The sequence below is a fragment of the Lutra lutra genome, chromosome 11, assembly GCF_902655055.1.
Source record: "Lutra lutra chromosome 11, mLutLut1.2, whole genome shotgun sequence".
Classification (NCBI taxonomy): Eukaryota; Metazoa; Chordata; class Mammalia; order Carnivora; family Mustelidae; genus Lutra; species Lutra lutra.
In genome coordinates this window covers 28,674,148-28,689,833 of record NC_062288.1, presented here as the reverse complement: position 1 = coordinate 28,689,833, position 15,686 = coordinate 28,674,148, and the positions used below count along the sequence as shown (strand labels likewise).

Sequence of the window (15,686 nt, the reverse complement as noted above, 5' to 3'; positions counted from 1 at the left end):
TTTAGGGCTTTAGGGTGGTGTTCCTTAACTTCTGATAAACTTTAACAGATCGGACAATAAATTTTTAAAAGTAACTGAATTCTATAAAAAGCTTTTGTTCTGGTTGGAAAATATTGCTTTAAGGATCAAGTGAAGATGAAATTCAAAACTGATTGTTATCTCTAATAGAGTATACCACTGAACCTAAGGCTTTTACTATATATATCATATAAAATAGCAATGCCCCTTACTGATATACTTTAGGATTAATATATGGCATTTAAAAATCACCTTTGATATTCCTTTTTCTGATTTTTCAATCTACTTGATTTCTAAGTCTTCTCAGATCATAGCAATATTGCTAAGGTTATCTGTTGCCTAAGAAAACTGGTTATCCATTTAATTTTCCTTAAATGACAAAAGAATTTACCTTGGAGTCCTTTGTAAACGTCATAAAATAAGCAGGTTTTGTTGTTTAGTGAAAAGAAGTCATCCTTTTTATGTAATGAATGAAAATTTTAAGAAGATTAAGAAAAAAAATTGTATATCTTAATAATTATATCAGTTCAGATTTCAGTGTTTATAACACTTTTGTCATTTTATAAAATTCATATATGGTGAATAAAAATAAATGTGCATGTATCTGTAGATAATATGTGAGTACTTAATACCTCAGAATATATATTTAATCTTTACCATTCTTCTCTAAATAATAAAATAATAAAGATTTTTAATTTAAATAGTATGTTCTGGAATTGAAAAGACCTAATTTTCATAGGAGACAACCTACTGTTTTATAGATGAGGAAAATCCCAGAGCCATTTGTATGTCTGGGATATAACCACAGTATCTTCTACCAACTAGACTTGTAATAAATATATACTGAAGTAGTGAATTAATTAAAATTAGGTGACTTGCCCAATGTCATAGTATTGTTATAGCTCCTGCTCTTAAGGTTAAAATTATTATTCTAATGGAAGACATATTTCTAATTATAAAGCATCTCATTCCAAACATATTATTTAATTATATCACACTGTCTGTAGGGCAAATGCAGTTTATTTAAGAATTCACATATATTTGTCTATTAATATTCTTCTTAACCTATGTATAATGTTATTCAACATTTTCTGAAGCTTCTCCTCTTGTGATAAACTTTATAGGGGTCACTTTAGGATATCATAAATAATTCTTGAGGGACTTGTAATATTAAAGATAAGATAATGAACATGTAAGTGCATAGTAGGCCAATCCTTGTTAGAGACAACATATTCTCAGATTGGGAAGGACCATGAAAAGATTCTAGGCCTTGATAAAAGGGTGCTATTTCTTTAAGGCATAAATGCTTCCTTACTAAATAATGACTAAGAGGGGCTGCCATGAATAGAAGCATAGAGGCATGAAGAAAGGAAAGTGTAATATAGATCATGAAGCCCTTTCAATATGAGAATAAGAAAGTTTATCATTGTTAGTTAACTGAGAAATTTTTGAGCAAAGAAGACAAAATATCAACAGGTTAACAAATGTAACTGAAAAGTTAGGAATTATTCTTTGTGGAAATTATTACTGTTAGAAATGACAAAAACATATATTTTTTATATAAAATAAATATATATATTTATTCCACTGACTTACAGTTATCCTCATTAAATTGCTTTCCAAAGTAGAATTTTTTTTAATATATTTTTTAAAGATTTTATTTATTTATTTGACAGACAGAGATCACAAGTAGGCAGAGAGGCAGGCAGAGAGAGAGGAAGGGAAGCAGGTTCTCTGCTCAGCAGAGAGCCCAATGTGGGGCTCGATCCCAGGACCCTGGGATCATGACTTGAGCCAAAGGCAGAGGCTTTAACCCACTAAGCCACCAGGCACCCCCAAAGTGGAATTTTATATGCTGAATTTGTTTTACTCATGCAGGATTTTTAAGCTTTATTTACTTATATATTTTTACTCTAGAACTCTAGAAAGTTGAGAGTTCATACTCCTTTAAGTATGAGAGAATTAATCATAAATGTTACCAAAATTATTTTCATTAACATTTGACATAAGAGAGAAATGATAAAATGAGGCCCATGCTTCTCAACACCAACAGTCAAGAGCTAAAAAACCATGAGAAAAGAACTTGCCTGTTTTAATTAAAAATTACATGTGTTAATAATGTATAAGTTTTATGTAATGTAGCTGGCAAGCTCAATATGAAAGTCCATAAATCTTAGCCCTATACTGTATTATTATTATTGTGTCTTTAATAAAAGTTATATTTTAGCCTCCCATTGTAAACTTTAAGAATAGATCACTTGGGTTTTCCACAGCCAATGTAAAGATGGGGCTGTGGAACCCGTGGAACGAACTACCCAGCATTTGGCTGGAGGAATTCAGAAGTCAGGGTAATGTGAATTTTAAGGATATGCATTTACCATTGTTACATTGTTTTTTATTATGAGATTACTATATAAGAACTTTGTGGAACAGGTCAAATGATATTTTTAATTTACATACATAGATATACATGAAAGGAAAAGCACATGAAAAAGAAAAGAATACTTGAATTAAAAGCTTCAAATGATAAAAATGAATGCATACTCAAAATTTTCTAGGGTTTTTAAAATTGTGACATGGACCTGAAATGCATTTGTTATGCCATCATAGGTTATTTCAGTATGTTCTATATTCTTGCTTATAAATTTGTTGTATTTTGTTTTTTGAGTCTCTAGATTGAATATCACAGCCCTTGTACAAGTTCATGACCATTTATAATGAATTATCAAGAGGTTCCCAAATAAATGATGATCAGTCATTTTGAGACTAAAAGCTATCTAGTAGACATAAATGATTGCCACAATGTTTGGATTTTTTTTACATACATTTTTTTTAATTAACTCTTACCAGAAGAGAAAGATGAATTTAAAAAAAATTAAATTGTTCTGCCCCAATACAGATAGTAATCATTTGAGTTGACCTGGGGAACTGAAAAATTTTACATTAAAATTTAGAGGAGGGTATTTACATTAATATTATGAGGAAAATATACCCACAGTCCTCTAAACTACCAAAAAAGTCTTGTCTTAACTACCACTGTCACTGTAGTCATAGAATATAAGAACCTTTCAAATTTAGCAAAAATGTTATCAAAGGATGAATGTGAAATATTAGGGATGAAAACACAAATGTTTTTCGGTTAGTGTAAGTTTTTCCCACAGTGGTGAAGCTTTTTGAGCTATTTGCTTCTTCATTTCCTTCTTTATCACCAGAAAGTATACAATGCTACTCTTACCCACTGTCCTGTCCAAAAAAAAAAAAAGATTCCTTTCTAAGATGGGGTTTTCTAAACCCTCTTAGTGGCTCATTCTAGTGTGTTATGCTAAGATTTGAATTAGGGAATAGGATGCAGAGTACCCAGTGTTTAAATTTCATGATCAGGGTTGCCTGGGTGGCTCAGTGGGTTAAAGCCTCTGCCTTTGGCTCAGGTCATGATCTCAGGGTACTGGAATCAAGCCCAGAGTCCTGGAATCTGCTCAGCAGGGTATCTGCTTCCCCCTCTTTCTCTGCCTTCCTCTCTGCCTACTTGTGATCTCTTTCTCTGTTAAATTTCATGATCATTATTTCATGATAAAGACAGATTGATTTAGAAGAATGTAAGCTACATGGTATGTTTATTTCTACCTCTCTTCCCTAGATTTTCACATCCTCCTCGTGTGCCTGATAGTTGTCTTCTCTACACTACTTAGCTCTGTTGACTACATAAATTCTGTGTTGTTCAACTTTCATATACAGCAAAGTCTGATGGGTAGACAGAGATGGAATGATTTAAGTTCATACCAATTAACTGATGCCACTGCAAAGTCTAAGCTGAAAAGTCCCTGTCTCATAGTGTTTTGTGGAACTTTCTTTATCTAAGTTGCCCCAACTTGGTGTAACAGTCTGTAATGTTGGATCACTTAGAGAACTTAACGTGGCATAAAGTTGTGTTTTTCTCCGTTCTCAGATTGTGTGGCCAGTATCTTATACCAGAAGAGATGAATGCAAGTGGGCTGGCAAAGATATCCTGGTAAGTATCAGTCTACTAAATCATCTCAGTAATTGCATAAGTGATCTGTTACTCTATCATCACTTTTGTTCAGTATTATATTAAATAAACACCATACTTTACCTGTGTACTTAATCACTTTAGAAACAAAATAGTTAATTTCAGATATTGACATTTTATTTAAAGAAAGTTGGTAAAAGTAACAACATGCCTAAATAAAGCAAAAATATGTTCCCTTTGAGGATTTATATATATGTAAAAGGTAATTGACAAAAGCAATTTTGCAGCATATGTACTCATATTCAGTAAGTCACGTTCTTTGTACAAATTGGTTTTCATATGTTAATTCCTCTTGAATTCCTTTTGGATGATATGATATATTTTTACTTCTGAGTCATGATTAAATTACCACTCCTTTTTTTTTTTTCCTATTCTTTTCTTTCTTTTCCTTTCCTTTCCTCTTCCTTCCTTCCTTCCTTTCATACACTCTGGTTTCTTAAATAAATATAGATTGAGTAATGACATAACAGGCATTGTCCTGGGTGCAATGGAAAAAAAAAGAGGAATGGTAAGCAGCTCTACAATGGTTTTACCATTGTAAAAAGATTTAGGCCATTTTTCCTAAAGTAAACTTTCGTCAGTAAAATTAAGTTGGTCACTGTTTTGAGATATAGCCAAGTATTAGCGAGCTATAGCACAGATCATAAAAAGCAGTTATAATCATTTAAATCAATAAAGTAAAATGAATTACAGGATTGAAAACATACATAATTTGTGTTATGTTATGTCTTAGATATTTTTGGATTTCTAAAACAAGAAAAAATCTAAATGTTTTGTTTATATATTGGTATTTAGAAGAAATTTACCTTAGGTGGTTAAAAACATACATTAACTTGAATGTATATATATGTAGGTATGTAGATATTTTCAAGGGACACCTTGATTGATTGATAGCAGTTGCCCAAGATGATGTATATGTTTAGAATGATTTAGAGGTGGGATCTGAGTTCATGGAGAAAGAATGCCTCAATCTGGTAGCAGTGTTTGCTATAGGTAAAGGAAGGTAGTTAAATAGGAGCACAAAGTACAGATAACCCCCATCCTTGATTAACTATGTATTAGCAAACATAGGAAATTTCATCCTTGAAAATTTTATTTCAAATACAGTATTGATAAGTTACATTACACCTTCATAGCACAATAAACATTTTTCTAATTATGTGAAAGTGGACCCAGAATAAGTATGTTCTATCAAATATTAAACCTTCCCAAATTGATGCATACGTTAGGACTATTGGAAAGGGGTAAATAGAACAATGAAGTAGGAGTCCAGAGAAGTTGGGGATTTTATGTTGATACTCCCAAGGACTTGTTAACTCTACTTATGAAGTACTTTTTAAGTTTTGGAATGCTTTATTATTTTACCTATTACATGAGACATTACATGTGACATTACATGTTTTACAATTGTGACAAACAAGATTAATAGTTTTTGTGAAAATTATTTAAAAAAGAAAATACTTCACAAGTACAAGGCAAAACACATGACTGAATACACAAAGAATTATTAACGTCACAAGACCAGTGCTCTAACCCCTGAGCCATAGGGCCAGAATTATTAACGTCACAATGCCATGTTTACCTTTAACAGATTATGTTGAAAGATTTCAATGTGATAATAACTAAGGACAGATAGAAATTGATATTTTACTGGTGTGACTTTTAAAAACAGACTCTTTTGGGGCAACTGGGTGGCTCAGTGGGTTAAGCCTCTGCCTTTGGCTCAGGCCATGATCCCAGGGTCCTGGGATCGAGCCCCACATTGGGCTCTCTACTCAGCGGGGAGCTTGCTTCCGTCTCTCTCTCTGCCTGCCTCTCTGCCTACCTGTCATCTCTGTCTGTCAAATAAATAAATATTAAAAAAAAAAACTAAAAAAAAAACCAAACTCTCTCTCTTTCTATCAAAGTTTAACAAGTGAAGACATGGAAACATATAATTATTGAGACTCTTTCCTGTGTTGAGTACTATGATAACTTAAATGCTATTTTGTTAATGTAATTTTAATAATAACTTTATGAGATGGGTATCACTACCCCCATTTTCTTGATCAGGAAATAGAATGATCCGGAATATTCATTCAAAATCTTTTCATTCAAAATTTTAGAACATTTTGAATACATGCTAGAAGTTGAGATCAGAATTTCTGTGCCTCTGATGAAGTTTTTGGTGTGATATGGCATATATGGATTTGAACTTGCCTATTAACACACAGAAACTAAACAGTGAAGATTCTACTTAATACCTGTTCTGATTTTCATGAAGGGTGTTTGGCATGACAACCACCTCACAGCATTCCTGTAAGACTGAAGCAATCACAAGTGAAATTATTATATAGGTTGTAATGCATGATACAAATACTAGCTATTAGTATTATGGTATATTTAATAGAGTTGCTTAGGTAATTTCTAATGAAAACATCATTAATGTAATTAATTTGTTCCTCTTTAAAGATCATGACCACTGAGGTGTTACACTATTCTGATTTTAATTCAGTTTGAAAATTAAAGATAATCTTATACTGATCTGACAAAAAAATACCTGGATTTTTTTTTTTTTTTTTTTTTTGGCATATTTTTTTTTTAATTTTTTTATTTTTTTCAGCATAACAGTATTCATTATTTTTGCACCACACCCAGTGCTCCATGCAATCCGTGCCCTCTACAATACCCACCACCTGGTGCCCCCAACCTCCCACCCCCCACCCCTTCAAAATTCTCAGATCGTTTTTCAGAGTCCATAGTCTCTCATGGTTCACCTCCCCTTCCAATTTCCCTCAACTCCCTTCTCTCCATCTCCCCTTGTCCTCCATGCTATTTGTTATGCTCCACAAATAAGTGAAACCATATGATAATTGACTCTCTCTGCTTGACTTATTTCACTCAGCATAATCTCTTCCAGTCCCGTCCATGTTGCTACAAAACTTGGGGATTCATCCTTTCTTTCTTTCTTTCTTTCTTTTCTTTTTACAGCTTTATAAACATATATTTTTATCCCCAGGGGTACAGGTCTGTGAATCGCCAGGTTTACACACTTCACAACACTCACCATAGCACATACCCTCCCCGATATCCATAACCCCACCCCCTCTCCCAACCCCCTCCCCCCATCAACCCTCAGTTTGTTTTGTGAGATTAAGAGTCACTTATGGTTTGTCTCCCTCCCAATCCCATCTTGTTTCATTTACTCTTCTCCTACCCCCTCGACCCCCCATGTTGCATCTCCTCTCCCTCATATCAGGGAGATCATATGATAGTTGTCTTTCTCCGATTGACTTATTTCGCTAAGCATGATACCCTCTAGTTCCATCCACGTCGTCGCAAATGGCAAGATTTCATTTCTTTTGATGGCTGCATAGTATTCCATTGTGTATATATACCACATCTTCTTTATCCATTCGTCTGTAGATGGACATCTAGGTTCTTTCCATAGTTTGGCTATTGTAGACATTGCTGCTATAAACATTCGGGTGCACGTGCCCCTTCGGATCACTATGTTCGTATCTTTAGGGTAAATACCCAGCAGTGCAATTGCTGGGTCATAGGGTAGTTCTATTTTCAACATTTTGAGGAACCTCCATGCTGTTTTCCAGAGTGGTTGCACCAGCTTGCATTCCCACCAACAGTGTAGGAGGGTTCCCCTTTCTCCGCATCCTCGCCAGCATCTGTCATTTCCTGACTTGTTAATTTTAGCCATTCTGACTGGTGTGAGGTGATATCTCATGGTGGTTTTGATTTGTATTTCCCTGATGCCGAGTGATATGGAGCACTTTTTCATGTGTCTGTTGGCCATCTGGATGTCTTCTTTGCAGAAATGTCTGTTCATGTCCTCTGCCCATTTCTTGATTGGATTATTTGTTCTTTGGGTGTTGAGTTTGCTAAGTTCTTTATAGATTTTGGACACTAGCCCTTTATCTGATATGTCATTTGCAAATATCTTCTCCCATTCTGTCAGTTGTCTTTTGGTTTTGTTCACTGTTTCCTTTGCTGTGCAAAAGCTTTTGATCTTGATAAAATCCCAAAAGTTCATTTTTGCCCTTGCTTCCCTTGCCTTTGGTGATGTTCCTAGGAAGATGTTGCTGCGGCTGACGTCGAAGAGGTTGCTGCCTGTGTTTTCCTCGAGGATTTTGATGGATTCCTTTCTCACATTGAGATCCTTCATCCATTTTGAGTCTATTTTCGTGTGTGGTGTAAGGAAATGATCCAATTTCATTTTTCTGCATGTGGCTGTCCAATTTTCCCAACACCATTTATTGAAGAGGCTGTCTTTGTTCCATTGGACATTCTTTCCTGCTTTGTCGAAGATGAGTTGACCATAGAGTTGAGGGTCCATTTCTGGGCTCTCTATTCTGTTCCATTGATCTATGTGTCTGTTTTTGTGCCAGTACCATGCTGTCTTGATGATGACAGCTTTGTAATAGAGCTTGAAGTCCGGAATTGTGATGCCACCAACTTTGGCTTTCTTTTTCAATATTCCTTTGGCTATTCGAGGTCTTTTCTGGTTCCATATAAATTTTAGGATTATTTGTTCCATTTCTTTGAAAAAAATGGATGGTACTTTGATAGGAATTGCATTAAATGTGTAGATTGCTTTAGGTAGCATAGACATTTTCACAATATTTATTCTTCCAATCCAGGAGCATGGAACATTTTTCCATTTCTTTGTGTCTTCCTCAATTTCTTTCATGAGTACTTTATAGTTTTCTGAGTATAGATTCTTAGTCTCTTTGGTTAGGTTTATTCCTAGGTATCTTATAGTTTTGGGTGCAATTGTAAATGGGATGGACTCCTTAATTTCTCTTTCTTCTGTCTTGTTGTTGGTGTAGAGAAATGCAACTGATTTCTGTGCATTGATTTTATATCCTGACACTTTACTGAATTCCTGTACAAGTTCTAGCAGTTTTGGAGTGGAGTCTTTTGGGTTTTCCACATAGAGTATCATATCATCTGCGAAGAGTGATAGTTTGACTTCTTCTTTGCCGATTTGGATGCCTTTAATTTCCTTTTGTTGTCTGATTGCTGAGGCTAGGACTTCTAGTACTATGTTGAATAGCAGTGGTGATAACGGACATCCCTGCCGTGTTCCTGACCTTAGCGGAAAAGCTTTCAGTTTTTCTCCATTGAGAATGATATTTGCAGTGGGTTTTTCATAGATGGCTTTGATAATATTGAGGTATGTGCCGTCTATCCCTACACTTTGAAGAGTTTTGATCAGGAAGGGATGCTGTACTTTGTCAAATGCTTTTTCAGCATCTATGGAGAGTATCATATGGTTCTTGTTCTTTCTTTTATTAATGTGTTGTATCACATTGATTGATTTGCGGATGTTGAACCAGCCTTGCAGCCCTGGAATAAATCCCACTTGGTCGTGGTGAATAATCCTTTTAACGTACTGTTGAATCCTATTGGCTAGTATTTTGGCGAGAATTTTTGCATCTGTGTTCATCAAGGATATTGGTCTGTAGTTCTCTTTTTTGTTGGGATCCTTGTCTGGTTTTGGGATCAAGGTGATGCTGGCCTCATAAAATGAGTTTGGAAGTTTTCCTTCTATTGCTATTTTTTGGAACAGTTTCAGGAGAATAGGAATTAGTTCTTCTTTAAATGTTTGGTAGAATTCCCCCGGGAAGCCGTCTGGCCCTGGGCTTTTGTTTGTTTGGAGATTTTTGATGACTGTTTCAATCTCCTTACTGGTTATGGGTCTGTTCAGGCTTTCTATTTCTTCCTGGTTCAGTTGTGGTAGTTTATATGTCTCTAGGAATGCATCCATTTCTTCCAGATTGTCAAATTTGTTGGCGTAGAGTTGCTCATAGTATGTTCTTATAATTGTCTGTATTTCTTTGGTGTTCGTTGTGATCTCTCCTCTTTCATTCATGATTTTATTTATTTGGGTCCTTTCTCTTTTCTTTTTGATAAGTCTGGCCAGGGGTTTATCAATCTTATTAATTCTTTCAAAGAACCAGCTCCTAGTTTCGTTGATTTGTTCTATTGTTTTTTTGGTTTCTATTTCATTGATTTCTGCTCTGATCTTTATGATTTCTCTTCTCCTGCTGGGTTTAGGGTTTCTTTCTTGTTCTTTCTCCAGCTCCTTTAGGTGTAGGGTTAGGTTGTGTACCTGAGACCTTTCTTGTTTCTTGAGAAAGGCTTGTACCGCTATATATTTTCCTCTCAGGACTGCCTTTGTTGTGTCCCACAGATTCTGAACTGTTGTGTTTTCATTATCATTTGTTTCCATAATTTTTTTCAATTCTTCTTTGATTTCCTGGTTGACCCATTCATTCTTTAGAAGGATGCTGTTTAGTCTCCATGTATTTGGGTTCTTTCCAAATTTCCTCTTGTTATTGAGTTCTAGCTTTAGAGCATTGTGGTCTGAAAATATGCAGGGAATGATCCCAATCTTTTGATACCGGTTGAGACTTGATTTAGGACCAAGAATGTGATCTATTCTGGAGAATGTTCCATGTGCACTAGAGAAGAATGTGTATTCTGTTGCTTTGGGATGAAATGTTCTGAATATATCTGTGATGTCCATCTGGTCCAGTGTGTCATTTAAGGCCTTGATTTCCTTGTTGATCTTTTGCTTGGATGATCTGTCCATTTCAGTGAGGGGAGTGTTAAAATCCCCTACTATGATTGTATTCTTGTCGATGTGTTTCTTTGATTTTGTTATTAATTGGTTTATATAGTTGGCTGCTCCCACGTTAGGGGCATAGATATTTAAAATTGTTAGATCTTCTTGTTGGACAGTTCCTTTGAGTATGATATAGTGTCCTTCCTCATCTCTTATTATAGTCTTTGGCTTAAAATCTAATTGATCTGATATAAGGATTGCCACTCCTGCTTTCTTCTGATGTCCATTAGCATGGTAAATTCTTTTCCACCCCCTCACTTTAAACCTGGAGGTGTCTTCGGGTGTAAGATGAGTTTCTTGTAGGCAACACATAGATGGGTTTTGTTTTTTTATCCATTCTGATACCCTGTGTCTTTTGATTGGGGCGTTTAGCCCATTAACATTCAGGGTAAGTATTGAGAGATATGAATTTAGTGCCATTGTATTGCCTGTAAGGTGACTGTTATTGTATATTGTCTCTGTTTCTTTCTGATCTACTACTTTTAGGGTCTCTCTTTGCTTAGAGGACCCCTTTCAATATTTCCTGTAGAGCTGGTTTGGTATTTGCAAATTCTTTCAGTTTTTGTTTGTCCTGGAAGCTTTTAATCTCTCCTTCTATTTTCAATGATAGCCTAGCTGGATATAGTATTCTTGGCTGCATGTTTTTCTCATTTAGTACTCTGAATATATCATGCCAGCTCTTTCTGGCCTGCCAGGTCTCTGTGGATAAGTCTGCTGCCAATCTAATATTTTTACCATTGTACGTTACAGACTTCTTTTCCCGGGCTGCTTTCAGGATCTTTTCTTTGTCACTAAGACTTGTCAATTTCACTATTAGGTGACGGGGTGTAGACCTATTCTTATTGATTTTGAGGGGGGTTCTCTGAACCTCCTGGATTTTGATGCTTGTTCCCTTTGCCATATTGGGGAAATTCTCTCCAATAATTCTCTCCAATATACCTTCTGCTCCCCTCTCTGTTTCCTCTTCTTCTGGAATCCCAATTATTCTAATGTTGTTTCGTCTTATGCTGTCACTTATCTCTCGAATTCTCCCCTCGTGGTCCAGTAGCTGTTTGTCCCTCTTTTGCTCAGCTTCTTTATTCTCTGTCATTTGGTCTTCTATATCGCTAATTCTTTCTTCTGCCTCATTTATCCTAGCAGTGAGAGCCTCCATTTTTTATTGCACCTCATTAATAGCTTTTTTTATTTCAACTTGGTTAGATTTTAGTTCTTTTATTTCTCCAGAAAGGGCTTTTATATCTCCCGAGAGGGATGCTTTAATATCTTCCATGCCTTTTTCAAGCCCGGCTAGAACCTTGAGAATCATCATTCTGAACTCTATATCTGACATATTACCAATGTCTGTATTGATTAGGTCCCTAGCCTTTGGTACTGCCTCTTGTTCTTTTTTTTGTTGTGAATTTTTCCGCCTTGTCATTTTGTCCAGATAAGAGTTTATGAAGGAGCAAGTAAAATACTAAAAGGGTGGCAACAACCCCAGGAAAATATGCTTTAGCCAAATCAGAAGAGATCCTGAATTGTGAGGGTGGAGAAAGGGGATAAAAAGGGGCTCAGAAAGAAAGAAAAAAAAAAAACTATTAAAAAAAAGAAAGCCGATAAAGAAATAAATATAAAAAGAGGAAAAAATATATATATATTAGATAAACTATTTAAAAAAACGTTGAAAAAAAGAAAATGGTAAAAGTTAAAAAAAATTTAGCAGAAGAAGAGAAAAAGAAAAAAAAATTGAAAAAGAAAAAAAAAATTAAATTAACTGCAAGGCTAAAAAATCATGGGGAGAAAGCCATGAGTTCCGTGCTTTGCTTTCTTCTCCTCTGGAATTCCGCCGTTCTCCTTGGTAGGTGAACTTGGTCCTGGCTGGGTTTCCCGTAGATCTTCTGGGGGAGGGGCCCGTTGTAGTGATTCTCAAGCGTCTTTGCCCCAGGCGGAGTTGCACCGCCCTTACCCCGGGCCGCGCTGAGTAATCCGCTCGGGTTTGCTTTCGGGAGCTTTTGTTCCCTGAGCGCTTTCCGTAGAGTCCGGAGGACGGGAATGAAGATGGCGGCCTCCTGGTCTCCGGCCCGGAGGAGCCGAGAGCCCGGGGCCCCACTCCTCAGTGCGCCCTCAGAGAACAGTGCCAAATGACTCTCGTCACCCTGGCCTCCGGCCGCGCTCCGAGCTGACCGAGCCTGCGACCGGTTCAAGGTTCAACCCTGAGCTGAGAGTCACTCCTCGGCTCTGTCTCTGCAGCCGGCTTCCCCGTTCTAATACCGGTAAGCTCTGCGACACTGAGACACCCCCGATCCTTCTGTGACCCTGCGGGACCTGAGGCCGCGCTTACCCCGCCTGGGCTTCACCCCAGTTAAGCCTCTGGAGCGATGTCCCTCAGCAGAACAGACTTTTAAAAGTCCTGATTTTGCTCCGTTGCTCCGCCGCTCGCCGGGAGCCGGCCCCTCCCCCCGCGGTCTATCTTCCCGTCGCTTTGGATTCACTTCTTCGCCAGTCCTACCTTGCAGAAAGTGGTTGATTTTCTGTTTCTGGAATTGCTGTTCTTCTTCTCTTCAATCTCCCGTTGGATTTGTAGGTGTTTGCAATCTTTAGATAAGCTATTTAGCTGATCTCCCGCTACCCGAAGTAGTCTCAGCCTGCTACTTCTCCGCCATCTTGACTCCTCCACCAAAAATACCTGGATTTTTTAATAAGCTCTATAGCCAAGTACCGAGCATATGATTTAATAAGTGAATCAGCTCATTCATTTGCTAAGATAGCTGATAATCTTTTGTCTTTGTGGTTTCCAAAATTCACCTCAGTGCATTTACCTCATATTTTATGGCTCCCCTCTGCCTATCCCTCCTCTTCTCTTCCCTTCCCTTCCCTCCCATTCTGGTATCAGTACTAAACAGAGGGATTCTGGTGTTAGCCCAGATGCAGTGAGTTCAGCAGCTGCAGTAAAGTGATGAGCTGCACAGTGCCCTATGGTAACCCTAACTGTGACCTGGGAGGTTTCCTTCCTAAGAAGGGCAACTTTAGTTCACTATCTAGGCTTATTGAAAATGCTTATGGGATTCAAAATACTAAATTAAAAGGAACTAAGACATGAAGAGTTTGCTATCTGATACAAGGTATTAATGGCACCTGACCATTTCATACTGCGTTGTGATAAACATGCTGACAACTTACAAATCATGTCACATACCATATGGTAGAGACATAATTATGTGTGCATTGAGAGATGTAAATTTATGAAGGTTTAGTAGTATGGCAATATTAGTCATATTAATCTTTTCAAAAGTGAACTAATTAATGTAACATGATAAAATGTTCTTTGGTTATTATTCTACATTCTTTTGAATTAAATTAATTCAATTGCTATATATTTTGTTTTCTCTTTGTTCGCACTTATTTAATGAAAGAAAACCACAATAGTTTTCATATATTTTTGTTCAAAAAATGTATCTTTCCTCTAGCTCCAAATACTAAACACCAAACACTAAAAAATACATTCAATTATTAAAATATATTTCCTATTATTTTTCTGTTAACCCATTTTATTCCTTTAATAGTGCTTTTCATTGACCTATAATTCAAAATATATTTTATGCACTCCAAATGCATTTTGTTAAAATTTGTTTTCTTTTCAGGGAGCCTCATTTATGTACTTCAATTTACATATTTATTTAAATAAAATACATGGCATTTATTCATTATTCTGGACTTTAATACACAGATGCATTTTTTTCCATTTCTTTCTTAATATGTGATTTTGTAAAATAGCAGTTGGTTGATTTCCTGGAAGTATTTAGAAGTATTTAGAAGAAATTAAATTTTTACCAGTAATTTCTTAACCACTTAGAAATAAAGACTAAGCATAAGGAGTTTTTGAGAATTTTCATTCAATATGATTGATTTTTAAAGTGACACATAGACTGATAGAAATTCTGCACTCTGTCTTGAGTAAATAATAGTCAGCTGTGACATGTGGACAGAAATTCCTTTCAAAGAGCCCCTGTGAATGCTGAAAACCACAAGAATGAGGCTTGAGTAGTTTTTGCAGCCATTAGGACTGCAAGATAGAATTGTAACCAAAATAAGAACTGACCTGAACATTTAGAGAAAAGTAAACTAGTGACCTCCTTGAGTGCACTCCATGGTTTCTAGAATCTGAGTTTACTGTTCCCTCTGGTTTTAGTGTTTTTTTAAGAAGTCCTCTAGTAGTAAAGTTCATAGATACTTTTTAAAGATTTTATTCATTTATTAGAGAGAGAGAGCAAGTGAGTGAGAGAGCCTAAGCAGGGAGAGCAGCAGAGGGAGGGGGAGAAGCAACTCCCTCTGAGCAGGGTGCCCAATACAGGGCTCGATCCCAGGGTCCTGGGATCATGACCTGAGCTGAAGGCAGAGACTTAACCAACTGAGCTACCCAGGGGCCCCGATAAAGCTCCTTTAAACAAACCTTCCTGGAGGAAGTGCTGCCTTCTCAGAATTAGATTCAGATGCAAGAGTACAATAGGAAAAGTGAGGCAAAGACACTGACTGATTTTATATATCTTGAAAGTGGATCAGTCTCAAATCTGGTTAAGATGGCACAGCCACCTGGGAAGTCATGATATGCCACTAGATTGAATTTACATAGTTCCTGTCCATCCATAGTTCCTTACCCTACACAGTTTACCGAATATAGCATCATACAAAACACTGAGCCCCTTCCCATTTTCCCCAGGCGGCTGGAAAGATACACAACATCATTTCTTATGGCTCAGTTTTGCATCAAATACATATGTTAAATCAGCAGCTGGAATTCAAGTAACTATTCCACAAAGATGGACTTTGTGGTAAAGAGGGAATCTGCAATCTGGGAGACATTTATATTCCCTTTCTTTCTTCATCTATGTGTAGTTGGAGGGAGAGAGAGAATACAAATGGATCTTAGGCTGCTAATAATGACATTTCTGACAACATCATTAATCTGTATTTATTTTTTCCCATTGTGGAAGTGAATATACCAGATATAAACTAATA

The 15,686-nt window shown here is 36.5% G+C and overlaps 1 protein-coding gene and 1 long non-coding RNA gene across 8 annotated transcripts in view; one reads left to right on the top strand and one right to left on the bottom strand.

Moving 5' to 3' along the window:
- Positions 1-15,686, top strand: part of SEMA3A (semaphorin 3A) — a 469,586-nt gene that overhangs the window by 311,955 nt on the left and 141,945 nt on the right. For all 7 annotated transcript variants that reach the window (XM_047695665.1, XM_047695666.1, XM_047695667.1 and 4 more), the window contains one exon: positions 3,965-4,027. In XM_047695665.1, coding sequence (XP_047551621.1) covers positions 3,965-4,027 — 63 coding nt within the window. The remainder of the gene's footprint in view (positions 1-3,964; positions 4,028-15,686) is intronic.
- Positions 6,310-15,686, bottom strand: part of LOC125081157 (uncharacterized) — a 28,663-nt gene continuing 19,286 nt past the window's right edge. The window contains exon 4 of the long non-coding RNA XR_007121594.1: positions 6,310-6,370. This is a non-coding gene — a long non-coding RNA (uncharacterized LOC125081157). The remainder of the gene's footprint in view (positions 6,371-15,686) is intronic.